The sequence below is a fragment of the Sceloporus occidentalis genome, unplaced genomic scaffold (assembly GCF_023333645.1).
Source record: "Sceloporus occidentalis isolate IW3139 unplaced genomic scaffold, rSceOcc1.0.p SCAF_19, whole genome shotgun sequence".
NCBI lineage: Eukaryota > Metazoa > Chordata > Lepidosauria > Squamata > Phrynosomatidae > Sceloporus > Sceloporus occidentalis.
This window is the reverse complement of record NW_028316999.1, coordinates 2,265,117-2,293,094: the sequence shown is the minus strand read 5'-3', so window position 1 is coordinate 2,293,094 and position 27,978 is coordinate 2,265,117. Positions and strand designations below refer to the sequence as shown.

The 27,978-nt window shown below is 42.6% G+C and overlaps 2 protein-coding genes across 4 annotated transcripts in view; one reads left to right on the top strand and one right to left on the bottom strand.

Moving 5' to 3' along the window:
* The first annotated feature begins 2,645 nt into the window (after window positions 1-2,645).
* On the top strand, window positions 2,646-13,256 carry LOC149302301 (AP-2 complex subunit mu). 2 transcript variants are annotated; one of them, XM_089482511.1, is made up of 11 exons: window positions 2,646-2,719; window positions 6,073-6,338; window positions 8,269-8,351; window positions 8,647-8,652; window positions 9,032-9,167; window positions 9,525-9,666; window positions 9,855-9,974; window positions 10,225-10,360; window positions 12,170-12,267; window positions 12,783-12,894; window positions 13,122-13,256. In XM_089482511.1, exons 1-11 carry the CDS (start codon window positions 2,646-2,648, stop codon window positions 13,254-13,256), a joined length of 1,308 nt encoding a protein of 435 aa, XP_089338637.1. The 2 variants fall into 2 exon arrangements, with proteins under 2 accessions (XP_089338637.1, XP_089338638.1); XM_089482512.1 differs by lacking the exon at window positions 8,647-8,652.
* Window positions 13,257-17,880: 4,624 nt separating this feature from the next.
* Window positions 17,881-27,978, bottom strand: part of LOC149302300 (segment polarity protein dishevelled homolog DVL-3) — a 35,971-nt gene continuing 25,873 nt past the window's right edge. The window contains exons 5-16 of one of the 2 annotated variants that reach the window (XM_089482525.1): window positions 26,156-26,291; window positions 25,095-25,188; window positions 24,680-24,749; window positions 24,306-24,445; window positions 24,050-24,126; window positions 23,566-23,633; window positions 21,740-21,889; window positions 19,940-20,071; window positions 19,393-19,560; window positions 18,920-19,132; window positions 18,382-18,783; window positions 17,881-17,912 (exon numbers count right to left, since the gene is read on the bottom strand). In XM_089482525.1, the coding sequence (XP_089338651.1) occupies window positions 17,881-17,912; window positions 18,382-18,783; window positions 18,920-19,132; window positions 19,393-19,560; window positions 19,940-20,071; window positions 21,740-21,889; window positions 23,566-23,633; window positions 24,050-24,126; window positions 24,306-24,445; window positions 24,680-24,749; window positions 25,095-25,188; window positions 26,156-26,291 (1,682 nt within the window). Of the gene's footprint in view, window positions 17,913-18,355; window positions 18,784-18,919; window positions 19,133-19,392; window positions 19,561-19,939; window positions 20,072-21,739; window positions 21,890-23,565; window positions 23,634-24,049; window positions 24,127-24,305; window positions 24,446-24,679; window positions 24,750-25,094; window positions 25,189-26,155; window positions 26,292-27,978 lie in introns of those variants that run through there. The other variant, XM_089482526.1, reaches the window with a different exon arrangement.

Sequence of the window (27,978 nt, the reverse complement as noted above, 5' to 3'; positions counted from 1 at the left end):
AACATCTAAGGCCATCTTATTAACGCCAAGGGCTGTTACAGACCCTAGAAAGGCACTTTAAGCTCAAATAATCAAAAGAGGGAAAAAGAGCTGCCAAGGCAGCTGTTGGATGCATGCCAGCAAATCTAGTTTGGATACAGCAGGCATGTAGTGCAAGTAGAAATAAATATTACTGTATTTGCTTGATTATAAGAAGGTTTTTTTCAGAGCAAATGGTCTGAAAAATACCCCTCGTCTTATAATTGGGGTCGTCTTATAATCAGACCTCAAATAGGTCTGACTAAGATCCAGATCCCCCGCAGCTGCAGGGGACCTGGATCCTCCCGCCCCACTTACCGGTACTTCTGAGTCCCCAGTGTGTAGCGGCACCGGTGCAGGGAACTCTGATCTCTGACAGCCGGGGAAGGTCTGCGCGATGGACGCAGAAACCCCCGCTGCTAGCCACGCCTCCTTCCAGCTGCAACGTAAGTGCGTGGGATCTACACGCTGCCCCGGCTACATGATAGGGAAGTCAGAAGCACCGGTAAGTTTGGGGGGGGCATAAGGCCAATTTGCTTCCAGAAATGCCTTTTTAACTCTATACGCCACTCTGCCTCCTGAAATGCCTTGCACCTCCCTATATGCCCCTCTGCCCCATAATATGCCTTTTAACCCCCTTAATGCCAGAGTGGCATATAGGGGTATAAGGCATTTCTGGAGGCAGAGTGGCACAGGGATTAAAAGGCATATCAGGGAGGCAGAGTGGCAAATAGGGGGTATAAGTCATTTTTGCGGGTAGAGTGGCATTTAGAGGGTTAAAAGGCATATCATGGGGCACAGTAGCATATAGGGGGTATAAGGCATTTCTGGGGCAGAGTGACAAGCCTGGGGGCAGATGTGCATAACTAGGGGGGTAGTTTGGAAAATAGAAGGAAATAAAACCAAAATATTTTTCTCAATCATAGCTTTTATTAAAAAAAAATAGTTTAGATGAATTAACATTTACTGGTAAAACTTTTTTCCTGTAGGGTCGTTTTATATTCAGGCTTTTTCTTTTTTTCCTAAATTAATATTCAGATTTGGGGGGTCGTCTTATAATCAGGGTCGTCTTATAATCGAGCAAATATGGTAGATCTCCAACACTTAATCGTATTCTTTAATGGCATCTTTTCATGGACCGGATGCACTTGGTCTTACCCCCCCCCCCCCCCCCCCCCGGATTCTGCGTGCCGGGGTATGTATTGGTGGATGAAGTATAGTTATTGGCTTGTTGGCTGTTTCTTCTCGCTCGTTGTTAGTGTCGTTGAGGTGGTCCTGTAGTGAAGCAGCAGGGCTCAATGTCATCGCAGCTACATGAAGGCTGCCTGTAGGAGGCTGTAACGCGGCTTATGGATCTCCTTCCCCCGTGTGATGAGTTCTCTGCTGGTGACATATGTTCTGTTTCAGCGTGTTCTTCTTAATGTTCTTGTGTATTAACAGGCAGTGAAAACTTTCCGTATATTGGAAGCACCTGGCTGTTTAAGCCACATCCTCCTGTCCTAGCATTTATATGATCTTGTATGTTGAATATATTTAAGGGGACAAGGGTGTTTTGTGCAACAGAGAATAGAAACAGCTTTTTTGACATGGTCATGTAAGCCTCATAAGAGGTTTACTGATTTTATTAGTCCCCCCCCCCCCCCAATGTGATATGGGTGAACAGCATATGATACATGCTTACACACTCCTGTATAGTCATGGTGGCGCTATATAAACCCATGTTAATTCTTATCCAGCCTTCTTAAATACCTGTGGCTAGCTGATTATCATACGAGGCTTACTGATTTTATTTGTTTTTGTCAGCTTGCGTTAGTTTGTATCCTCTGACACTCCACGCTCTCCCCCACACATCCTGCTAGCTTTCCCCACTACTCAGCATTTTGTATTGAGTTCTCCGTGGGATCCCTCCCCTTCCTTCCTCTTCTGGCTGTCCATCCTGGGAAGGAGAGAACGCTGACACTTCCTTGCTGCTCTTCTATTACATGACTTTGTACGTATAATTGCTTTGACCGTTTTTGATATTAATACAGCTCTGTGGAGTAAGTTGTTGTCTCTGGATTCAGCATGAGGTACTGTACCGCGGCAACATAATGGTTGTGTGTTTGATCCTTTGTCATCACGCTTAACTGCGGTAATCTGTGTCTTACTGAGCTCATACTGACTAGTCGGAATAAAAATCCACTTGGTTATTGAACCCCTCGAAGATTATACTGCTTGCGGTCTTCTTGTCCGACTACATGGCCGCGTTTCCTCTGTTCAGTGCCTGAAATGGAAGGTTGGATCCCATCTGGCTGAAAATGTTTGATGAGTATGGAGGGGGCTGATAGACTCTCCAACTGGCCTTGTGTGTGGCCGGTGTACCTTCTGTCTGCTGGAGTAATTCCATTGGCCAAGTTATTGAGCAAGAGAAGACTTTGTTTTGGCTGCTACTTTTTAACCCCTTTTAATACTGGTGATTGATTTCTATTGGTTTACCCAGCGCCATTTGTAGCTTAAAAGGAACTTCTGAAATGTCTGTGTTCAACTCATAACCAACCTTTCACTCTCTCTCTCTCTCTCTCTCTCTCTCTCTCTCTCTCAGGTTCATGTTTATCACCATGGGAAGGGAAAACTGAGCCCAATCCACCATGATCGGAGGACTTTTCATCTATAATCACAAGGGGGAGGTCCTCATCTCCCGGGTGTACAGAGATGACATTGGGTGAGTAGCGCATCTTCTACAGGATGCCTATTATGTTGCCCTCCTGCTTGATATTGGTTAGGAGCGTAGCCATGTTCATTATACAGCATGTGTGAGTTCCCTGGCATGTCACGTGTGAGCTTCACTCATTAGGCGTGTGAAGCTACAGGTCAATGGCACATGGCTGATATGAGTGCATGAAACGGTTTGTAAGAACAAGATGGAAAAGTGTTGCAGATGCATTCAAAATTCCATTCATTCCAAGGCTTCATAAAACAAAATGTATCCCTGTACATAAGATATTGTTAGTCCCGTGGATGGTATCCGCGACGGCTTCCTCTGTATGTCCAGTGCTTCATAGGAATTTATATGGGAGAAATGTTTTGGGTGCTGTAAGTATGCACATGCATCTTTCCTTCTGCTATCTGCTTTATAATGGGGTGATCTTATCAACACTTGTGTGAGGAGTTGATTCCTCTTGCTGGATCTAGGTACACTTAAAATAAGACTCCTATGTGTTTGTGGATAAAAACATGTCCATCACACTCATCGGCAGTGATATGCCCATTAAGTACACCAAAGACAGGGTGCTGGTAGTCGGGCTGCGTGGTTATTCCGGTGTTCCCTCGCCTCTTCCTGTTGGACACTTTACTTGCCTGAACTTTAGGAAGCAGCACGGAGGTCATGTGACCTTAATATTTCTTCCCATTGTTTTTTGCTGCTGGTGGTACTTTTTGTTTCAGTTGCCGAATAGCTTTGTGGCAAAGTGTCTTTAGGTGGTTAGCTAGATCTGAGACAGTTGAGTTCAGCATTTAGCGTAAATACCGCTCTCCCCTAACTAATGATTCCAGTACGACAAATGGAGCCATTTTCCTCCTGCTTTTATGAAAAAATCCCTGGAATTTAAGTATTCTGTGTCTAGGAGCAAAGCAGTTACATGCAATCTTTTTACACTTGTGTTTAAACTGTCTTACTTGCCTGAATGTAAAACTGATAATGTTTTAAAGTTTCATATTCATTCCAGAAATCCTGGTTTTTATTCAGTTACTTGCACAATATGGGTAGATTGTTATAGGGAACAGAATAAGATGAAAAGGCATTGGGGTGATGAGAGCAGGGCTTTTATTCCCTCCTCTTTTCTTTTCTTTTCTTTTCATGTATGCATGTAGTCTTCTGCTGTGTGTTCAGTGGAGTGGACGGCACGCTTTCTTTCAGAAGTCGCATTCCATTCCCCAAACGCTTCACGCTGAGTTCTGGTACATTTCAAGTAGATTCAACAAGTAGAGTGCCTGTTAAGTTCGGCTATATTTAATCTCCTAAAAGTTTTTTTTCTACTGGGGATTTATTCACCAAGTTGCTAGTGAACGTTTTTTTTTCTTTGTTTCATACATTATGGAATCTATAATTTAACTAGGGCTGCAACAACTAATCGATAAAATCGATAATGAAAATTGTTGCCAAGTTTTATTGACTATAAAATACCCTTCGTTTTATAATCCGACCTCAAATAGAGGTCGGGCTATAACACTAAGATCCAGATCCCCCCCGCAGCGATGCAGGGGACCGGGATCACCCTGTCTGGCAGCCGGCTACTGTCTTCTACTTCCGCCGAGCCTTCTATGGTGGAGCACCAGCATGACCTTCCAGTGCTCCACCATAGAAGCCCTGGCGGAAGTACCGGCTAGCAGCAGAGGTTGTCTACTCACATCGCGCAGACGCTCACCGGCTGCCCCTACTAGACACTGGAGAGGAGGATCCCGCACAGCGAGGGACCTGCCGTCACTTTCACTGGGGCTTCTATGATGGAGCACCGGCGTCGCGTGACCTTCCGGTGCTCAGTCATAGAAGCTCCAGCAAAAGTATCGGCCAGCAACAGCAGAGGTTGTCTATGCACATCGCGCAGACACTCACTGGCTGCCCCTACTAGACGCCACGGAGTCTGAAGGGGGGTGGCATATCTAGGGGGTATAAGGCATATGGGGGGGGCGCAGAGTGGCATGTAGGGGTCGTAAGGTGTATCAGGAGGGCACAGTGGCATATTTGGTGGGCGTGTCTGGGGGCTGCAAAGTGGCATATTGAGGGTTATAAAGCATATAGGGGCTACAAGGCATATTTGGGGGGGCAAAGTGACACATCTGGGGGTATAAGGCATATCAGGGGGCAGAGTGGCATATAGGGGGTTTTAAGGCATATCAGGAGTGTGTAGTGGCATATCTGGCGGGCGGAGGGGCATATTTGGGAGGTCATAAGGCATATCAGGGGCAGAGGGGTATATACGGGGTATAAGGCATATCTGGGAGTATATGATCCAGGTTTGACCCTCTTCTTGGCACAGCATTTTGCGGTCCCATCGTGGCATGTTTTGGGCTCGTTCCGGGTGGGTGCTGCGTTATTTGCTTTGTTGCATGTTTCCAGGCTAGCCTTGTTTCCCCGTTTAGCAGAGTGACTACCTTCAGCTTTGAGCCTTAATGGCAGATTGTGGCATGTGCCATTCCAACGCGCCAAGGCTTGCTTCCGTGACCGGATGATTTGCCCCCTTCCTTGCTGTTTTTTTTTTGTTGTTTTTTTTTTGGTGTGTGATGTTCGTGGGTATTTTTTATTTCTAACCCTTTCTTTCATTGCTGTCACTGTCCTTTTCCTCGCTGGTGCCATCTTTCCATCTCATCTCCTCATTGGCTGCTGTAGCAATAGGTAAGATTATTTGTCCTGCTGCAACTTGGCTTTCTAGTGACTGCTCTGTGGCTCTTTACCTAAGCCAAAGTCTCTACATCCTTAATGTTTGACCTTCTGCAGATTAACCAAATAACTGCTAAATATATATATATATATATATATAACACTGTAACATCTGTTCTAGCACGTGCTTTAACTTCCGTTTACAGGGTGCTGCTAAGGTGTGACATGTTCTGTACTAACCAGTGTTAGCAACCCACAGATCTGTAGCCTCCTAAAGATGATGTAGGAGGATTGTAAACTTCATGTAGTCAAAGTGGCTGTTTTCAGACTTGTGCTTTATTGTGAAGATCTGTTTTGTGTTTGGTGCCCGTAATGATCCAGGATCACTGCTGCTCCCGTTCAAGCTGCTGCGGGTCTCCGGTAGCACGCCGGTGCTCTTTCGCCGTCTATAGACTGGATAGCCTTTATGAATGATGAATGTGGTAATCCCCATTTCATTAACCGTTTCGGAATACAGTGGGGTACAATGTTTTCTTCAATTTTTTCCCCCCCCCTAGCTATGTACACAGTGATCTTTTCACTTTCTTTATCTTTTTGTTTGCTTTAACAATGCTTAGCCTCCACTTGTGCTGCTAACCCCTAATCTTTTAATGTAATCTTGCTCTTCTAGAAGATATGACACATTTCTCTTTCTGCAGGCGGAATGCGGTGGATGCCTTCCGTGTCAATGTCATCCACGCCCGGCAGCAGGTCCGCTCCCCTGTCACCAACATTGCCCGCACCAGCTTCTTTCATGTAAAACGCTCAAACATCTGGCTTGCCGCTGTCACCAAGCAGAATGTCAACGCAGCTATGGTGTTTGAGTTCCTTTACAAGATGTGCGATGTCATGACTGCCTACTTTGGAAAGATCAGCGAGGAGAACATAAAAAACAACTTTGTATTGATCTATGAGCTGCTGGATGGTGAGTAACATAGTAACATAGTTCATAAGGTTGAAAAAAGACCAAAGTCCATCAAGTTCAACCTATATACATATTGTGTCCCTACTGTGTTGATCCAGAGGAAGGCAAAAAAACCCCTTATGAAGCAGATGCCAATTGCCCCATACCAGGGGGAAAATTCCTTCCCGACTCCAAATATGGCAATCAGAATAAATCCCTGGATCAACGTTCTGTCCCTATTAATCTAATATCCATAACTTGTAATATTATTGCTTTCAAGAAACACGTCCAGGCTCCTTTTGAACTCTTTTATTGAGTTTACCATTACCACTTCCTCTGGCAGAGAGTTCCATAATCTCACCGCTCTTACTGTAAAGAACCCCCGTCTGTGCTGGTGTAGAAACCTTCTTTCCTCCAGCCGTAGAGGATGTCCCCTTGTTATAGATACAGTCCTGGGTATAAATAGGTCCTGGGAGTGATCTCTGTACTGTCCCCTTATATATTTATACATAGTTATTAAATCCCCCCTAAGCCGTCTTTTTTCCAAACTAAATAACCCTAATTCTGATAATCTTTCTGGGTACTGTAGTCCTCCCATTCCCCTTATTACTCTGGTTGCCCGTCTTTGAACCCTCTCCAGCTCCACTATATCTTTCTTGTACACTGGTGCCCAGTACTGTACACAGTATTCCATGTGTGGTCTGACTAGTGACTTGTACAGTGGTAGAATTATTTCCTTGTCGTGGGCATCTATGCCCCTTTTGATGCACCCCATGATTTTATTTGCCTTAGCAGCAGCTGCCTGACGCTGGTCGCTACAGGTAAATTTACTGTTAACTAAAACTCCTAAGTCCTTTTCCATATCAGTCCCCAGTGTTTTCCCATTTAATACATATTCCCAGCCTGGATTTTTCTTCCCCATGTGCATAACCTTACATTTATCTGTGTTGAACCTCATCTGCCACATCCCAGCCCAAGCCTCCAACCTATGCAGATCCATTTGTAATCGTGCACTGTCCTCTATTGTGTTAACCACGTTACAGAGCTTAGTATCGTCTGCAAAGATTGATACTTTACTATACAATCCCTCTACAAGGTCATTAATAAATATATTAAAAAGAATAGGACCCAAAACTGACCCCTGTGGTACCCCACTAGCAACAGTCACCCACTCAGAGTATGTACCATTAATAACCACCCTCTGTTTCTTATCACTGAGCCAGTTACTTACCCACATACACACATTCTCCCCCAGCCCAAGCATTCTCATTTTATGTACGAGCCTTTTATGTGGCACCGTATCAAATGCTTTGGAAAAATCCAGCGATTCACCCCGATCCAGTCTTGAGCTCACCTCCTCATAAAAGCTGATCAGGTTAGTTTGACAGGACCGATCCCTTGTAAACCCATGCTGATATGGAGTCATACACTTATTTTCATTGAGATACTCCAAAATAGCATCTCTTAGGAAACCCTCAAACAGTTTACACACAACAGAAGTTAAACTAACAGGCCTATAATTCCCCGGGTCACTTTTTGTCCCCTTTTTGAATATTGGCACAACATTTGCTATGCGCCAGTCCTGAGTGGATTGCGGGACTCATCTCTATAGCCCGGGGAAAAAAGCCATATGTCTGTAGTATTTCAAGTGTTTTGCTGCTCCAGCTATACCAGGGAGACCACAATTGTCCAGTTGTGGTTTTCTTCTGAAAGAACGTGTTCCGTAATGGTGTGGCTTATGTGCCAAAATACTATAAATTCATCATGTATAAAGATTCTAATAAAAAAAGTGGTGTTCATGATGCTATAAGGAATCTCAACGTGCTTTCATTGCTTAGGATGCTGATCTCAGTTGATCTATTTGCTATTGATATGTCAGGAAACTGTTCTGATGATTTTATGTACATGTATACATCTTTCGCAGCATTAATCCTGCTTTGCTCTTGTACAGAAATCCTGGACTTTGGTTACCCTCAGAACTCTGAGACTGGAGCACTGAAAACGTTCATCACTCAACAAGGAATAAAAAGCCAGGTATTTGGCACCGACACAAATAACTGTGGGATTGTTCTTTGCTTCTTAAAGAGCTTTTCAGCGAGATGCCCAGAAGTACCCTTTCATATTCACCCCCTTTTCAGTTCATATCATCCGGTTTACTGTTAATATAGTCTGTTACTGTAACTATTGTAATGGGGGGGTAACTCCATCCACTTGCCCCAGCTGCCAGCTCTAACCGTATTTCTCTTGTGTTTCATGGCCTGCTTGTTTGCGCTCCCCGTGTTTGCTCCTGTATTGCTGTCCCCTGCTTCATGTGGCTGGACCTTTTTAGCACCAGGTAGGACTGACGGGTTTGTGCTAAGAGCTGGCAACTTGTCCTCCTTTGCCTTCACAGCAATAAGCAGGCTTGCCGTGTCGGTGTTTCAGAGGATTTGAGCTTATGTTTTGTTTTAGCTGTGCCAAATAATTAGTAAAAGGGACTTTATAGTTTACTGTGTCTCCGGTGTCCATGGGCTGGTAGCACTTTCAGGTTTTATTGCTTTATGTGTGTTTGAGAAGCCTGAACATGTCACAGGTAAAATGTTTGTGGTATTTCACATTTTTAAGGCCTATATATTTTAAGGATTATTTTAAGTATGTGTATTTCGCACCTTTTGTGGCATGGGAGGTATAGCTTTTTGTCATGCTGTACACTTACCACACTTTGTTTTCCTTAGACCAAGGAGGAACAGTCTCAGATCACAAGCCAGGTCACCGGTCAGATCGGCTGGAGACGTGAGGGGATTAAGTATCGTCGGAATGAGCTGTTCCTAGATGTTTTGGAGAGTGTCAATTTGCTTATGTCTCCCCAAGGTGAGTACAGTGTGTGTGTATGTGTTTAATAAATAAAATAAAATGGCACCATGGTGAGATTATAAAGCCATTTGGCTGGGTCGGTAGTATTGGCTTAAACATTTTCCAACTTTCCTGATGAGATTGTTGAGATCTGTTGAAAGTTACTGTAAATGTGCAGAGATCTTTTGTTTCTCTCCGATGTGTTAGGGTAGTTTTCTTGAATACCATAGTGATGCGTTTTAATTTTTACTTGTGGATTTGAAGTGCCATCTCCAGTATAGCACTAAACCAACCAGATCAGTAAATTCACCCATGTAGCTGGTTATATTTTACCAATATCTGATCCAATTGAGCCCTTCCTTTTCTTATTACCAGGGCAGGTACTTAGCGCCCATGTGTCTGGCCGTGTGGTAATGAAGAGCTACCTGAGCGGGATGCCAGAGTGCAAGTTTGGCATGAATGACAAAATTGTGATCGAGAAACAAGGCAAAGGAACTGCTGATGAAACCGGCAAGACGTGAGTATGATGATGTGTTTAAACAAGGGATTGAAATGTTCTTGGAGGGTTGGTGTAAAAGTCAAAAGCCATTTATAACATTTCATTCATAACCTGACCAGACATCTCCACCCAAGCTGTTGTCTAGTTACAACATTGAGTGAAAACAGATGTCTGCTGTCCATTGACTCTCTCGCCTTTTCTTCCAGGGGGAAGCAATCCATTGCTATTGATGACTGTACATTCCACCAGTGTGTGCGACTCAGCAAGTTTGACTCTGAGCGCAGCATTAGTTTTATACCACCTGATGGAGAGTTTGAGTTGATGAGGTAGGTAGCTCCTGAGTGTTCTCATTCTCTCCTGTAACTTTCTTTATATGGGTTGATTGCCCTTGGATATGTCCAAGGCTTAACAAGACTGATATGTCGGCAGACTTACCAGCAGTGCTTTTTTTGAGACAATATGTATGAATTCTGTTCAAGCACTTGCTGCTGCCAAAGCGTGAAATGCTTGTCTGATAATCCAATGCAGCATAAGTATTTCCCGGTAAATTTTCTCTACTTTGTGCTTTTGTTAAAGGTACCGCACCACGAAAGACATCATTCTACCCTTCCGTGTCATTCCCCTTGTACGGGAGGTGGGACGCACCAAACTTGAGGTGAAAGTGGTCATCAAGTCCAACTTTAAACCCTCCCTCCTCGCTCAAAAAATTGAGGTAAGAGAATATTGAATCCAGGCAGCAATTTAAGGGTGAGGGATTCCTGCCACCTAAACATTGTTCTTTCCTGCTAGTTAGGCTCGGGGGGGGCAAGGTGCATACTTCTACAAACGACAAGTGATTTAAACGAGTTAGGGGAATGGTTGAGAGGGTGGCAACAGTTTAATGTTACTAAATGTAAAATACTGCACTTGACCGAATATAGAATTGTTCTGTCAGCAACAACAGGAGAAGAGGGACTTAAGTGTAATTACCGTATTTGCTCGATTATAAGACGAGGTTTTTTCCAGAGCAAATGCTCTGAAAAATACCCCTCGTCTTATAATCAGGGTCGTCTTATAATCAGACCTCAAATAGGTCTGATTATGAGACTAAGATCCAGATCCCCCGCAGCGATGCAGAGGACCTGGATCCTCCTGTGTTAATCCCCCCCCCCCCAATTTACCGGTGCTTCTGAGTCCCCGGTGCTTAGTCCGGGCTGCGTGTAGAGCTCTACGCGATACAATCGCGTAGAGCTCTACACGCTTCCCGGACTAAGCACTGGGGACCCAGATGCAGGGGACCTGGATCCTCCTGTGTTAACCCCCGACCCAACTTACCGGTGCATCTGAGTCCCCGGTGCTTAGTCCGGGCTGCGTGTAGAGCTCTACGCGATTGTATCGTGTAGAGCTCTACGCTCTACACGATACAATCGCGTAGAGCTCTAAACGCTGCCCGGACTAAGCACCGGGGACTCAGAAGCACCGGTAAGTTGGAGGGGGGGGGCATAACACAGGAGGATGCAGGGGACCTGCATCCTCCTGTGTTATGCCCCCTCCAACGTACCGGTGCTTCTGAGTCCCCGGTGCTTAGAGCTCTACGCGATTCGCGTGGAGCTCTACATGCTGCCCGGACTAAGCACCTGGGGCTCAGATGCAGGGGACCTGGACCCTCCTGTGTTATGCGCCCCCCCCCCAACTCAGAAGCACCGGTAAGTTTGGAGGAGGGAGGGGGAGTGTTAAATGTGGGTTTGAGGCATTTCTGGAGGCAGAGTGCTCTGTGAAATGCCTTTTAACCCCTTTAATGCCACTCTGCCTCCTGAAATGCCTTAAACCTCCCTATATGCCACTCTTCCCCATAATATGCCTTTTAACCCTCTAAGTGCCAGAGTGGCATATAGGGTTAAAAGGCATATCATGGGGCACAGTGGCATATAGGGTTAAAAGGCATATTATGGGGCACTGTGGCATTTAGAGGGTTAAAAGGCATATCATGGGGCACAGTGGCATATAGGGGGTATAAGGCACTTCTGGGGCAGATGTGCATAACTGGGGGACAGGTTGGAAAATAGAAGGAAATAAAACCAAAATATTTTTCTCAAGCATAGCTTTTATTAAAAAAAGTGTTTAAATGAATTAACATTTACTGGTAAAACTTTTTTCCTATAGGGTCGTCTTATATTCAGGCTTTTTCTTTTTTTCCTAAATTAATATTAAGATTTGGGGGGTCGTCTTATAATCAGGGTCGTCTTATAATCGAGCAAATACGGTATTTAAGAGGACTTAAAGGTAAGCATTCTTACTTTTTACTGAGATGGTGGTAGATACATAGAGCAACTTCCCATCAGAAGTGGTGGAGACTAAAGCAATGAGAGAATTTAAACATGCTATAGGCACATATCTGAATCGGATAAGACCAAGAACTGAGTTGCATCAGGAAAAAGGGGCAGATTAGGGTGGCCAAATGGTTCTTATCTGTTGTCAAATTCAGTTTCTTGCATATTTCTATTGGGATGTCGCATTCTAACGGCTGTGTGATCTCTTGCAGGTTCGGATTCCAACTCCACTCAATACCAGTGGTGTGCAAGTTATTTGCATGAAGGGCAAAGCCAAGTACAAGGCCAGTGAAAATGCCATTGTCTGGAAGTGAGTCTCTTCCCACCCAACCCCCCCCCCCTCTCAGGTCCTAGATGTGATCGTTATATGCACTAAAACCTATGAAACTACTTCACAAGCTATATATAACTATTTACATGGCACCTTGTATGGGATGTAAGGTTCAACATTTCCAAAATATCCCTAATTGCGTTCATCAAGGTAAAGGCATGAACAACCTTTTCAAGCACATGGTAATTTCAGCCAACTCTTACTTGACCTCTCAGACAACCTCTGTAAAGAAGGGGGCGTTGAAGGCAGCATGAAACAGACTAGGTAATGCTGGTCCTGCCACATGCTGCTTCCATGAGAGTAACCTTTCAAATAAAATATCTCCCAAGACAAACTACACTGACAGCACGATCTATATGTAGTTTCAATACCATTGCCAGTGACTCCTGGGTGGAAACGAAGGGGAAAGGTTGAAGGAAACCCCATTTTGCATTTGGTAGAAGATGAGACTTTAATCAGATAAGGAAAGTCTGTGGTTTTTCTCTTCTTTGCAGGATAAAGCGCATGGCAGGGATGAAGGAGTCTCAGATCAGTGCGGAGATTGAACTCCTGCCAACCAATGATAAAAAGAAGTGGGCCAGACCACCCATTTCCATGAACTTTGAGGTAAGTGAATGAGTGCCTGGGAGACCAGTGTTGCAATCTCTATTCTAGGTGGTTTTAGTCTTATCCAATTTTTCCATATGGGTGCTGTTAGATATTTGACAAATTTATAGTACCATCCCTGCAGTGTAGTAAAGTCTATTTGTTTAGTGAACCCTGGTTGCTTTCTATTCCCACCGAGTATATTTAGTTGTAGTTATGGCATAATGTGTTCTCCTTTTTCCCCCTAGGTCCCTTTTGCTCCGTCCGGCCTTAAAGTTCGTTACCTGAAAGTATTTGAACCAAAACTGAACTACAGCGACCATGACGTGATTAAATGGGTGCGCTACATTGGCCGCAGTGGCATCTACGAGACTCGGTGTTAGTGCATCAATACTCTGAAAGGGGGGAAGGGCAACTTTCATCACTGACCCCTGACCCCTTTCAAAACTATGGTGAAATGGGGCTAGTACATGGATCCTGGTCAGAAAGAGAGGGCTTATTAGGGTGGATGTTGTAATTTGCTCATTCCCTTTACCTGCTTCTTCCGCCCGACCATTACAGCCACTGAGGTGCAAGCCATTCAGTACTGAGGCCTTTAATACTGCTTCAGCCCTGGAGAGGTTAACCATGAATATCTGGGTCTCCTACATGATGGGGTGGGATCTCCTATCCCGATTTGCTGCTGTGCCGTTTCTGAATATCTTTCACATGCAGCTGCACTTACATTATATCCCTTCTTCATAAGTCTGTGAATATTGCTGGCAGATAGTATCCCCTCATAGTATATTGCTTCCTGCACGTTACCCATCCCAACCATCCTCTTACTGTAGGTAGGAGCTTCATGTTAATTGTGCCCCCAGTATTTGTTTATCATTAGCTCTTAGAACACTGTCACAGACCAGCAGGGATGGGAAGCATTTTACATCCTCGGTGCAGGGGTTTAGAAGTGGTGGTGGTGGTGATGATGACGACTTGGTGTCCTCTTCCAAGGTTCTCTCTATGTAGACCAGTGACCACAGCATTTGAAATAAAGGAGCAGGGGTTTCTATGAGGCTCTGTATACTATGAGAGAATAGACACAGCACCCATCATCTTAAAGGGAGTGTATGTCATAGCACTAGATGAGAGCCGTTATTAATGCTGAAACCAGGGTCCGATCCTGCACTCCTGCTGGTGTAGCCGTGTGACTTATCTATCCTACCCCTGTGCTATTTGTGCTGTGACTTCTGTTTCTTTGTGGTAGTCCAATTATAAACCCAATAAACAATCTAGAAAATTTACTTTGCCGTTTTAATTGCTTTATTTTCCATAGATTTGCCCATTTAATGCACCAGTAATAGGACCACTCGCACCCTTCTGTACCAGTATGTGGTATAGTGCAATGTCATTGGTATAAAGAATGGGGATGTTGGCTGATTAATATTACATTTTAAACACATACGGTTAGGTTGTCCTGTACCAAGTGTCTAAAAGTAGAGTTATCTGAGCTATCATTCCATTTGTGTAGCTGTCAAGTCATCAAGCGTTCCCCCAGTGAAGTGTGACTCTTTGCCATATTGTGATTCCCTTTAAGTAATGAAATGTTTCTCATATCCCCCCCCCCCCCCGTCATGTCTTTCTTCCAGGCTAAAATATGTTAAGATCCCCTAACCTGTCCTGGTAATTTTTTTTTTTTTTTTATCCTGTAATCTCTGAATCATTTTAGTAGCCCTTCTCTGCTTCTCCAACATTTCTATATCCTTCTGGAGATACGGTCTCCAGTACTGCACACAATACTCCAAGTGAGGTCTCACCAGTGATCTGTACAACGGCATGAGCTCTTCCCTCTTTCTACTGCTAATACCTCTCGCTATACAACCAAGCATTCTGCTAGCATTACCTGCTGCTCTACTGCATTGTCTGCCTACCTTTAAATCCTCAGAAATAATTACCCCTAAATCCCTTTCCTTGCACACTGAGGTTAGGACACTATATCAAATATTCTATACTCTCCTTGGTTTTTATTTATCCACATCAAATTCCAGTTGCCGCAGCTCTGACCATGTTTCCAGATCATTTGGCTTCTCCCTCCAAGAACATCAACCCTGTTGCAAATTTTTGTGTTGTCAGCAAAAAGACATACCTTTCCATCAAGACCATCTGCAATATCACTAATAAAAATATCCTCTTCTACGTACATTCCTTTGTTTTTAATCTAACTAATCCTTGTTTTACTTTCCCTTTCTCACTTATCTAAAAAATGTTTTATCTCCAGTTTTTAAATGACTAGGAAATTCTATATGTTCTGTTTCAGTGAGATCTCTCTCATTATATATATATACATATACACTTTTTTTTTTTTTTGCTCTGTATAAGCCTGCAAGTTTGATTTCCATGCTCCAATTGCTTTCTCATTTTCCAATAATAGTAACACATTTGCTTTCTATTCATAGTGACTACGAGCCTTGAACTTGAGCCTTGTGCATAATGCGCCTACAGTCACTCCATGGTTAAATCACATCGCAATAACATGTTGGTAATATGAGAATACATTCAAACATGACACTTTCATTAAGACAATAATAAATCCTATGGAAACAGCTGCCGCTTATTCTACATATAACATACCTAGTGCTAGATTTGACATAACCTCCACCTAGGACAGTATGAAACTTGTTATAAATATATTACAGCAATAGTAATATCTTAACACTGTTTAATAGCATTTTTAATTAGTTTGGTGTCCCATACAACTCAACAAATTGCATAATAAAAGTACTCTGCAAATGCATTCTAGCAGTTATCTATGCCCAATCTACTACAGGAACCACCCAGGCTCTTTAGCATACAATTCAATGGCTCATTGTTAATTACCGGACTAAACACTAATTAAAGTATGTGTGCGGGGTGATGGACTTCATTAGCATTCTCAGCATTACCATACTCAGCTCAGTGTGCGGTTTCAACAGGGATTGGTACAACAATGATAGCTTCTGGTTCTGTAGGTGACGGAAGTTTGGGTGTGCTAACATAAAATATAGTACTGTATACAAAAATGTATGTGCAGTTGTATCTTAAGGAGAAGCTGCAGTACACCTTCAGTCTTGGTTGCTTGAAGCAGCAAATAACAGGCAAGAAAGTGCTCCCATTCATTTTAGTGTCTCGCTGGAGCCGGGTGGCTGCATCAGGAGTGCACAGGGCATGTGGGAAATATATTTGGGCCAAACACGCCTGTAAGGAAGGGGGGGGGGGGGGGGGGGGTCAGCTGCGTCCCTTAACTTGCAAGGGTTAAAAAGTGCTATGACACTAGTGTCCCTTTAATCAACTAATCCTTTTGAAACAATAGTGTCCCCTTCAGCCTGGCCCCACAAAAAAAAAAAAGTTCTCATGGCTTTTTTGGTGGGGATAAAATCTGCCCCTTATCAAGAACGAAAGGAAAATAGACCACTTGGTGAACCAAATGAATTTCAGTGTGAGATGTAAATTGCTCGTTAGTCCAGTGCTCTACTGGATAAGTAGCCACATATTTAATTGGCTTAATGAAGCCTATCTCAAGTACAAACCGACACCAAGGATTGGGGGTCAGTTACACGGTCATTCAGTTTACTAATTAAGCAAATCACTTGATAAGTCATGTCAAGACATGGTTACTAGTGGCTCTATCTGGGATTAAGGCAAGGTTAATAACTGTTGGGAAGAGTTTGGAACTGGACATGCAAAGAAAAAGGGCCACCATGTCAGATTTGTGTTCCCATCACAGAAAACAAGGGTGGCAGAGGGCTTGTTGAGTCTAAAAATTCTTAACAAGATAACCCACTGAATGGATAAGTGGGATATGAGAAGGCCAGTCTCACTGTCAATGGATGTACTGGATCAGTTTTTGTCACAGCAGTATATAAACAGATTTTTGTACAGATTTATTTTGGCCTAATGGGTCACCGCTACATAACATTTTGCATAGAATACTTTACCGCCATATCCAGAGTGCATGGTTAAGAAGAACATGCAATAAAGCAGGCCAAAATGTAAACCGAGTGGAGATTTATTGCAGCAGAAACATCTCAGTGCAACAAAGAAATGGAAAAATGAGAGAAAAGTACCAGGCCGCTGCTCAGATACTGTCTGAATGTGCTTCCTCTCAGGAGTGCAGCAACATCGGATAGCTGAATGCAATGCTGGCATCAACCGTGGGCTACAGGGAGACAAGGATGCTGGAACAAATATGGCCGCTACTGGGAAGGTACTCAATGGACTTGAAGTTCCTACCCCAGTACTATCAGCCATTCCGATGTGCCTGAGAGTTAATGTGATGAAGAAAAGTCACCATTTATACAATCTGTTGTCATGCCTCTACCCCCTTTTGTGCCTTTATTCCACTAGTGTTTCTTTTTGCTTAACGGGGGCAGAGGCATACAGAATATTACCCTCTGTGGAAAAATAGATTTGCTAGCACCATTGATGGGACACAGTCCCCAGGTTACAGAAAAGAGACTTTCCATTTGCAGTGTGTGAAACAGAGACCATGAAGCATAACAGTTACAGCAACAAATTTCCAGACAGAGCTTTTAACCCATCTCTGCCGTTATCATTTGCAACTCACCGCAAAAAAAACCAAAAAACAATTATAGAATAATGCCAAGCAACATGTGGCATGCTTCATATGCAGGGGAAAAAAGAAAAGTTAAAAAAATGCCACTTTTCAAAATACACTTCAAAAATATGTACCTTTACTAAAGTATGGATCTGTGACAGAACTTTTAAAATATAGGATTTTTTATGTATATTGTTAGTTTAAAAATAAAAATAAAATCAGTATACAGGCAGAATATGTGAAGTAGCGTGGCACTCCTTGGAACTGGGCAATATTCTTTCTTGTTTTGCGAACGTGTAAGGCAGAATCTTCTCCTGTTTAAAACCATCATCTTCCTGTGGCAACGGAATCTCCTCATCTACACACTGTGCTGCCATGACATGCGCACAGGAAGTGACACTCCGGCTGAGACTCATGAACTTCCTCTGGCTGCTCGCTCAGAGAAACTCAAACACCCCAGAATTCTTTGCTGCTTAATGAAAGAAACACAATGTAAAATAAAAACAAAAATAAAAAGGAGGAGTTGGGAGGGAAAATTTATGTATAACTATATATATATATAAAAAGTTAAGCACAAACTGAATGACTTAATGGTTGTCCGCTACTGGTATCTCTGGCTTCAAACGGATGCATTATTAATTTGTTAAAATCAAACGGTTACAAAAGCCAAGCAGCCAGGCAATAATGGGGCCTGCTTCCTCCCCTGCACAATCACACAGTCTGTAGCGAGATTCGGAAAGATTAGGTGCATGTATTAGTGGCGAGTGAGAAGGTCCGTGCGAACATCACACACACAGCTCATCAGGACCGTGCTGGCCTTTCAGTTTCTTTTCTTAGTATCAAGACGCAAATAAGATTTTCAGTTAAAACACAAACTGCTAAAAAAAAAAAAAAAAAAAGGGACTTTTTTTTTCACATAACATCCACAAAGAACTCACTGGGATTCCCCATGGCCATGCGGAAGGACTGTCTACTAGCGGTGAGTTCTGGTGGGACGGAGGCTAGATCACGACTTGGAGGGGCTCCTGGAGGCCCCATGTTTGGAGGTGGTGCTGGCATCATCATCATTGGGGAGGCATACAGAGGGGGGACTCCTGGGAGACCGTAGGACTGGTGTGTGTGATGGCTCCGGATGCTGTGTGCTATGGAGTGGTGGCTCCGGATGCTGTGCTCACTTGCCGGCGCCGACCGTTCACTGGCCGCCCTTTCTCTGCGTAGGCTGCTTCGTGTTGTATGGTCCGATTCACTTCCGCTGCCTCCAGACTTTGAGTCTCCTCCCTTGGTTTCTCTGTCTTTTCTCTTCTCTGTGCTGCTGCGATTGGAGCCACTACTCCTGCTACCTGTGGTCGATAGAGAGACGAGCTAAATACCTTAAAACACAGTTTAAATGCCTTTGTTGCTTAAGAGTTTTTAAAAATATTTAAGCAACTAAAGACTTTAAAGCATATACTCAGCACCCCAGGGAGCCAGGCTCACCTTCACTGTGTTGACTGCCAGCACTGCCCCCTCCATAGCTGTATCCAGGTTCTGGAAAGGCAGGATGTGGACTGTACGGATGAGGCAATGGATATTGATATGGAAATGTCATGGGCCAGGGTGCTGTTCCAGGATGCGGGAGTGGAGCGAGTGTATCCTGATCAGAAGTTCCACTGGAGCCATCATGTTCATTCAAAGAAAGATTTGCCATGTCTGGGGAAGGAGGGACAGACACACACACAATCAGCCTTTGTCTTAAGATGCCAAAAATAAATAAAATGACTAATGATTAATGTAAGAGAATGGAGTTGGGTCAGCACCGGATTTGAGGGTGAGGGTCTGCATTTGAGCGTCAGAAGAAAAGTCAGTACTAGCAGTGATAGAGAAAACGGGAAGATGAGAAAACACACGGAGAAGAAAAGCAAGGCCTGGGTTAAAATGAGCATCCAGTGACACAAAATAAAAGAACATACTGCCACACAAGTCTCCAAAGATGTAGTAACACTGCTCCGAGAAGGTGATTTTGTTCACGGTGTGCCGAATGTATCCAGCCTTTAGGAGGTTACTAGCATATTTCCTAGCTTCTCGCCGGTCTGTGAACCCTTCGACATGGTGATAGAGCCAATCCACTACATCAGATCCTAAGGAGAGAGATAACAGATATACTTTAACTTGGAGCTGCTGGAATTAAAGCAGAAATCACAGGAAGTAATAATTTAAACTCAAAGAAATGCATCAGCAAAGGAGACTGCAGACTTGTGACTCTATTTTTACATGAGCACACAAGTGGTTCGAACGCTAGGATAGGATAGGTTAAGAATAATTAAAGAAATATAATTGATGCAATGATTTTACATTTTATTTACTGAGTGCCAGCAGATTCTACAAAGCTATCACAGTGAGAGGAGATCTGGCCTAAAACAAAGTGAAGAAAATGTTTTTGAATAAATTGTAGTCTGAGACAGTCTATAATGTTTTCTATTTTGCTGCATACTTTCCAAATAGCCCTTGAGTACCTACCAATAAAAGCATTGGGGATGGTTATCTTCAACCACATTCTGTCCCGCACTTCTAAGCCAGATTCGGGAGATCTCATAGCTTTTACAATAGTCACCATGTCGCTGTGAATGGACAGCTGAAAATCATCAAAGCCTGTAAGGGGGGAACAAAACAGAGCGTTAGGACACAGGTTTGTGACAAACAAGGTAGGGACATTTTGCCAACGACAGTAGAAATGGAAACCAAAACTAAAAAGGCCATAATAATGAAAATATCCTAGAAAAGAAAAAAAAAAATTAGTCCCAAAACACAAAGGACTAAAACAATGTCATCAAGTCTTTAGACAAGTTTAGGTGAAGAAGAAAACAAGCTTCTTCCAAATGCAACCAAGTTGTACCATAAGCCCCAACTTAATGGCCAAGAAGTTTACTATCAGGGCTTTTGATTACAAGATATATATAAATATCTCAGGGATGCAACTTACTAGCAGTTGGTCTAGTTAGTCTGCGCTAGTTCGTGTATGATACTGGAGGGAGAGCAAGAACTACAGAGGGAAAGAAACAAGAACTACCACAAGTAGAAGAATAACACCAAATCAGAATAATAGAATTCAAAAAGATGAACATGTCCAAGGAAGAAGACGAGACTTCATTGTAACCTAATCAGAAAAGAGGGCTCTATAACCCTTGCAAACCACATGTGGTTGATTATGGAGATAATCCATCTGCAGATACGCTGTTGACCTCTGAATGATACAAGTGGCAAGTGAATGAAAAAATTGGCCACGTCTACTATATGGAAAAGGCACTCGTCATTACAAGGAGCAGGCTGAAGTGGAAACCAGATACCACCTTAGGGAAAAAATGAAATGCTCTAAGAACCACCTAGGAAAAGTGTCTTAAGGAGAAGAGGACCAACCTCCAAAACACAGTGGGCCAAGACATTACACGACATTTATTTATAAAGCGCCGACAGATTCTGCAGCGCTGTTACAGTCAGTAGAACAATTTAGAAACACATACAATAACACACTGGTGCAAGGGAGAAGAGGGCCCTGCTCTTGCAAGCTTACAATCCAAGATAATAGTTAGTTGAAAGATGGCCTTCCACGGGAGCCGCTTCACATAAGAGGGTTTATGAAGGATAAGGATAAGGAGGTTAAAGTCCCACAAGTAAATGGGAGCATGGGAAGGAGGATACATTCACATGGAAATCAACAGGTCATTAGGGATGGCTGTCAAACACGAACAAAATCCATTAGCACATCAGGCTAAAAGTTTATAAAATGCTTATACCCGGAAAACAAAAATGCGGACAAATCATTGTAAGTGAATTCTATATTACTGGGAACAAACTAGTGTATCCCAATTAAGATCATAAAAAAATGTCAGCAAAAATAATAAGTGTAATCCAATTAATGTCAGCAAAATAAATAAAAGCAGTTGTAGAGGGGGAGGGGAAAGAGATGCCCTGCAATGAGTCTCCCACCTTCAAGTGGCAGCCAAGGTAGCTAGAATGGAGCTCCACTCATAGCAGGGGACTGAACGGTGAAAACTAAGTCTCTGCTGAATGTAGTGGTGTAGAGTCAGAGTATATTTTAAAATCAGAGGCTTTTTTCTCTGCAGGTAACCCAGGATATAATTCATTTGTCCTACACCGACTAGGGCTGTTACAGGAATAGCAATGCAATACACAAACTTCCAGCGACAGCTTGAGCGCAAAAGGCCATGAAAATAATCATGATCGCAACCGAGCCCCCCCCCCCGCCAACAAATAAAAGGTCTCCAAATTAAACAGAAGACACGTTGACCTTATACTTACGCTCTGTCTCAGGAATGGAGCTGGTGATGGAGGAGCTGGTAGATGTGATTGTGCTCATAGAGGGGCTCATACCATAGGCTGGGTAGGTACCAGTCATTGCTGCTGTGTGTGAAACCCAGGCAGCAGGATCAATAGGCCTTATTGGTTCACCTGTGGGAGAAGCCATAGGAAAGGTATAAATAAGGCTTAATGAGTAGGAAGGATGTAAAACCAGATTATATCACTGTTACATGTCACTTGGGCTATGAAGGCATGACTTGTTTAACCCCTTCAATCCCCTATAGACGTACCGGGACGTCCAAAAAACGCCCACAAAGAAACCCCTATGGACGTCCCGGTACGTCCAGCCCTTCGTGCAGCGTCAGGGACACATCCCTGCCGCTGCACGGGAGACCAGGCTGTCGTTTGACAGCCTGGACTCCCCACTGACAGCGGAAGCCGGCTTTGCCGGCTTTCTGCTGTCCGATCTCCCGCAACAGCTTCCGGCATGAAAGCCGGTAAGCTGTTACCGGTAAACTGCCCGATCGCGCGATCGCGCAGTTGCAAACGCGCGATCGGGCATTCCCTTCCGGGTTACGTCACTGCTGACGTAACCCGGAAGGTCATCGGAGGACAGGATATCCCCTGCGGGGATATCCTGCCCTCCGATGAGGCACAGAGACGCTGCGATCTCTATGCAGGTCTGTGAGGACCTGCATAGAGATCACAGTGTGATCGGTGCAGGGGGATCGCGGGGAGGGGAGTGAGAAACCATCTCTCTCACTCCCCCTCCCGGCCTGTAACAGAAAAGCAGAAAAAAAAAAACGTTAGTCCATTTAAAAATAATATTAAAAAAATCATTAAAATAATAATATAAATAATACTAAAAAAAATTATAATATGAGCTGTGATGTCACTGTGACATCACTGGTATGTTCAGGAGGTCCCTAGGAGGACCTCTAACCATTACTGTTTAAAAAAAAATATATAAAAAATAAAAAAAATTTAAAAAAAATTAAAATAAAAAAAAAAATATATAAAAAAAGATTAAAAAAATTCTTAAAAAAAACCTTACATCCCATTGCCCTAGCATAACATCTAGCCAGTATAACCCTCCTGCCCCCGTTCACAACCCCCAAACCCGTTAAGCCATAGGCATAAAAATTATACAAAATTGTACACCTAATAGTATGCTCCCTGGTGCTGGGAAAGTCTGGAAAATCTATATAAATTAGGTATTTCTGAAATCAGGACAGCTGAATTGATAAACTTGGAGGGGATTTTCCATCACTTTACCTAATTTTGTGAGGATTCAGAGGGAAAATGTAAAAAAAAATTAGTTTATTTTTCTAATCTTTGCTAGTTTTTACTAAATTTCTCATTCTAAATTTTCAGCTAATCATCCAACTATGGTATCAAACGAAAGCTCTATCTCTCCTTGAAAAAACAATATATAGTTTACATGGGTACACTATTCACAGGAACAGAGAATAATCGCTAAACCGACATACCCCAAAAATGGCAAAATTGCTCTGGGCTTTGAGGTACCAAAAACCCCTGGGATTGAAGGGGTTAATGGGAGCCTAATTGTTGAACTCTATCCCTTCATTTAGAAATGTATGGAGTTTATATCACTATGCCACCTGCTTATGCCATCAAAACATGAATCCATCCTGCATGCTGTAGCGGGTGAACCCTTCTGAGAGGAGCACCAGCATCTTGATGGCGGCTGTGCAAGTGTGTGCTGAACTGGGACAGGCAAGGGGTAGATCTGGACATAAATACGCCACTACTTTTTATTGAATTATTCTGAAATACTGTGAACGCTTCCATAGTTTTTAACTTACTTCTGGGTAGAGTGAAACAACCACGAGGTGAGGGGTCCCAGCACTTGGCAACAGTCAGCGTTATGGGTCTGTGTGGGAAAAGGTGGAAGTTAGTGAATCACCCTTCATTTACGAGAACCTCATACTACCACTATCACACTCTACTTGTGTACATGATTTTTTTTTTAACGTGTCATTTTTATTACTGAGGTGACACAGTCTAAAACTCGAGTATCAGTCTCCAGAAACAAAATTCAGAAAGATAAGTCAACTCTGAAGAACATTAAAAACATACACCAAATTTAGTACCAATATAAAACAATGTTCTGTTACATTTACATTCATTGTTAAATTAATTGAACATTTAAGTAGTTGGTTGTTTAGATAGCTGTGGATGTGTTATCAACAAAGTACTTATCATTAAGAATATATTTAATGGGTTGGTGGATTTCCCCCTATTTATTTTAATGGTACTTCCACATCCAACTGATATGGCGATACATACCCCGGCTTGTGCACGATCTCTCTTAGGACTCTCACTGCATCATCATTGGTCATGTTCTCGAAATTTATATCATTTACCTGAAAAATAGTTCACATCAATGTTCAGCTAAGCCATGACTATGGCTTTGACCACAAACCGTCTTACTAAATCTCCCGAGCTAATTTTTATCACCGACCATTTAATGTCCCATCCAGGTAGTGTCCTTAAACACCATTTTTTTTCCTCCCCGAACAATAATGGGATTTATGACACGCACCTGTAGCAACATATCTCCTGGCTCAATCCTTCCATCAGCTGCCACCGCTCCTCCTTTCATGATGGACCCAATGTAGATACCGCCATCACCGCGCTCATTGCTTTGCCCGACAATGCTGATGCCCAAGAAGTTGTATTTCTCTAATGAGAGGGATAACAGTGCCGATGAAACCAGGTTAACACAGAAACTAATACATGAAAGGGTTTTACTAGGTTATGGGGAAACAGTCATACAAGAGCAGTACGACAAAGGGAAGTCCCATAGATGACCAGGGGTTTGCAATGGGGTGTCCAACAAGCTCATATAGCTGTGAAGGTCTGTATACAATATGAGGGGGGAAAAAAAAGTTTTGGTGTGACGTCTATTAAACTCACCCATATTCAGAGTCACTGTGATTATGTTCAAAGACATGGTAGAATCTGTGATGCTGCTGAATGAAGATGACTGAAATAAAACATACAAAAAGGTTGCGTATATGCATTAATAGCAGATATATTAAAAAATGTAATCACATATGCATTTCCCAGACGTTATTAATCTTTTACAATGGAAGTAATGGTTACTGCTTTTTTTTACTCCGAGATGCTACACACAGCTTGGAAACAAAAGTTTACAATGTACACCATAAACGAATGAAGAACATATGGGAAGTGGATTATTGATGGTGTTTTGGTGCACTTTACAGGGATGTGTTATCTAAATTACAAAAGCAAAGCACAGTTTACCGCTCATCTAAATCAAATGATGTTCACGGCATACAGCCCCCTAATTAGACTCTCCCCTATTTACCCGTTCAATCCGAGGGGCTTTAGGTTTTCTTCTGCGTCTCTTGTGTCTTCTCATTAGACGAGATGCACTGCTCTGCTCTGTGGAGTTACTGAACCTGCACAGTAATCAAATTGTGAAAAATGATCATTTTTGCTGGACACACACATCTCAATATAGGCTTTGTGGCCATAAGTGGCTAGGACCAGCTTCATGTGGTGTGCAATAAGTGAGTAAACACTCCATCTCCTACAGACAAGGCAAGTCACGCACCATAACCATATTGACTAGTGGTCAGATCGTAAACGAACAGAACTACCAGTATAACTAGGGTTGCAATATAAGTGGTAATTAACTTATTCTGCTAGTACTGCATGGTGGACAACATAGCAACCACCTTCAAGCAAGAGATATTTCCCAGATTTGCTCACATGACTTAATTATAAATGTGCTAGTTACCTGTAACAGTTTGATCCATACCTACTACTGAATTTTACATTTTCCTAACCATCATTCCTAACTTCATAAACATTCTTTAATCATATAGAATTTCAGGGAATTGTCATTTGGCATTAGATTCTTGCCCTTTAAACTGGAAAATATTCCGTAATATTTTTTTTGTTTTATGTGATTAAGCTTCAGCTGGAGTAATTATGTTCAGGTTTATTTGGTTAAAGGATCATTCCCCACCTTAAGTAATTTTTTTTTTTTTTTTATAGGCGTTCTAGAAAATGAGAATTGTTACTCCTTTTCTACAATACCAGGTTGCATACTTTATTGGTGTATATTTTTGCAAGTTAAGCACTTGTATAATAGAAGAGGAAAAAATGAGTCAATGCTTGTTTTCAAGCAGAATATATATATATATATATATATATATATATATATATATATATATATATATATTTGTGTAAAAGAATGGACACGTGCCACTCTACATGCATTAAAAAGTAATGAAATTCATGCAAAACTGGCTTCAATATGCAGAGATGCCATTAACAGTAAATAGCTTTGCAGAAACAGACATCTAGCTACTGATAGTAATGGTCTTGTTCACGAACTCCCAACTTATTTTAGGCCCTCACCTGCTAGTGGAATCATCCTCATCGGAGTCAAAAAAGCTGGTGGACTCGAGTTCACTACTCATCAGGGTGGATGAGCTTTCATAACCTCCAGTATCGCGGCGCCTCTCTATCTTCGACGTACCGTTCAGCCGGGGGGCTGTTAAAGTCAAAAGAAAGAACACTTAGCAAACTGAAGAAACAGCCGAGGAGACGGCCGTAAGTACAGTACAACTCCCTACAATAAAACAAGCACCTTGGCAGATATATATCTTAAAAAAAAAATCCGAATTCATGTTTGCTTTTATGTCTGTTTTATGTACATAATGAGTAAGAGTAAATAAAAAATAAAATACACCATCTACATGGAAACTGGTACTAATGCCAAGAAATACAGGGGCTTATCAACTGAACTGCCCCTCAAATGTTTTTACTTGCAGAATGCACTATTAACCAAAATGGGCTTCAACATTAGCCTTAATGCTTTATTCCTTTTATTATTGGAACTGGGATGCTGACAGCAACTATGTTGCTCTGTGTGGTTGGGGGGTGGGGGTTCAACCAGGTACATTCCAAAAACCAGTACAAATATTAATTTCTGTTACTGAAAAAACGATACAATTACTAACACACGCTACACTACATGTACGTGGAGATCTGACCGCCACAGCTATATGAGCTTGCTGGACACTCCATTGCAAACCCCCGGTCATTATTATGTAGTTGGTCCCCCCTTTGCGGCTATAACAGCCTCCACTCTTCTGGGAAGCTTTCCACGAGTCATCAAGCTCTTCTCCCGCTCTACTGCCAGTGTGCTTTATACAGCCGTCTGCGATACGTGTGGCTGAATGAATGAATTAGGAAGGTTGTCGACATACTTTTGGTCATAATGTATATTTCCTCTAATTTCATTAAGATCATTGATGTTGTGTTCCATATGTTCAACGTTCCATTTCGTTACAATGAAACCCAACCAAGCTGCACTTTAGCAATAATAGCTCACACTGAAAACAAAAAAGGTAATCGGATCTCTGCTTTTAAGTAATCTAGTATTTCACTTAAACGTAGGTTATCTTATGAACGTATACCCCCCGGAGAGCGGACCACGAGTGTATTGATTCACTACCCATTTATTAATGGTCATTCATGTTCTGTTTTCCATAAAGAACACATTTCGCAAGCAAAAATCCATTGCTTACTGAAACAAAGATACCAATGCTCAGGGTATTCAGCAAAACATGTGATCAATGTGTCAACCTCTTGTCAAAATGATAAAATAAATAAATAAATACACAGTCTCTGGGGAACAGGGCACTAGAGTATTGCACAATAACCGCAATGGATTTCCTCACATGAACACCGACGGATCAATCCATATCGGAAAAAAACACCAACTACTCCTCTAGCACTAAGCAGACTGGTTTAATAGCGGACAAAGCCAAAGGTGAGATGGGACTAATGCATGTATATGCCTTGGATAAGCATAGTATAGGGCTGGGCAAAACTTTGTTACAATACAAAAGGACCATCGAGTCTTTCAGGAAAGGCCAAGTGTTCCCTGCTGGGCAATAAGCGCTCCTCACCAAGACATTTTATAGACGTCCACTGGGGACAGCTCTCAGAGCAGATTCATTTGAATGTGATGTTGCTGCATCTTAAATGTAATTTTCCTCTCAAATTAAATCCACCATTTAGTGAAAGCAATACAAGTGGGAGAACAGTGAACTAAACGAAACACTCGCTACCCCACTCGCTCACATCTCAGACTTGGCACAAGGTTTTTCCTTGTCTAGTTTTGAGGTCTAATTAATAAGCTTGTCAAATAAGCCCTCTATGGCTTGGTATAC

Coding starts and splice junctions, on each gene's coding strand:
- LOC149302301 (XM_089482511.1), top strand. CDS start 2,646: ATGATCGGAGGACTTTTCATCTATAATCACAAGGGGGAGGTCCTCATC. Junction 9,667..9,854: donor GCTGATGAAACCGGCAAGAC/GTGAGTATGATG, acceptor CTTTTCTTCCAG/GGGGAAGCAATCCATTGCTA. Junction 12,268..12,782: donor GAAAATGCCATTGTCTGGAA/GTGAGTCTCTTC, acceptor TCTTCTTTGCAG/GATAAAGCGCATGGCAGGGA.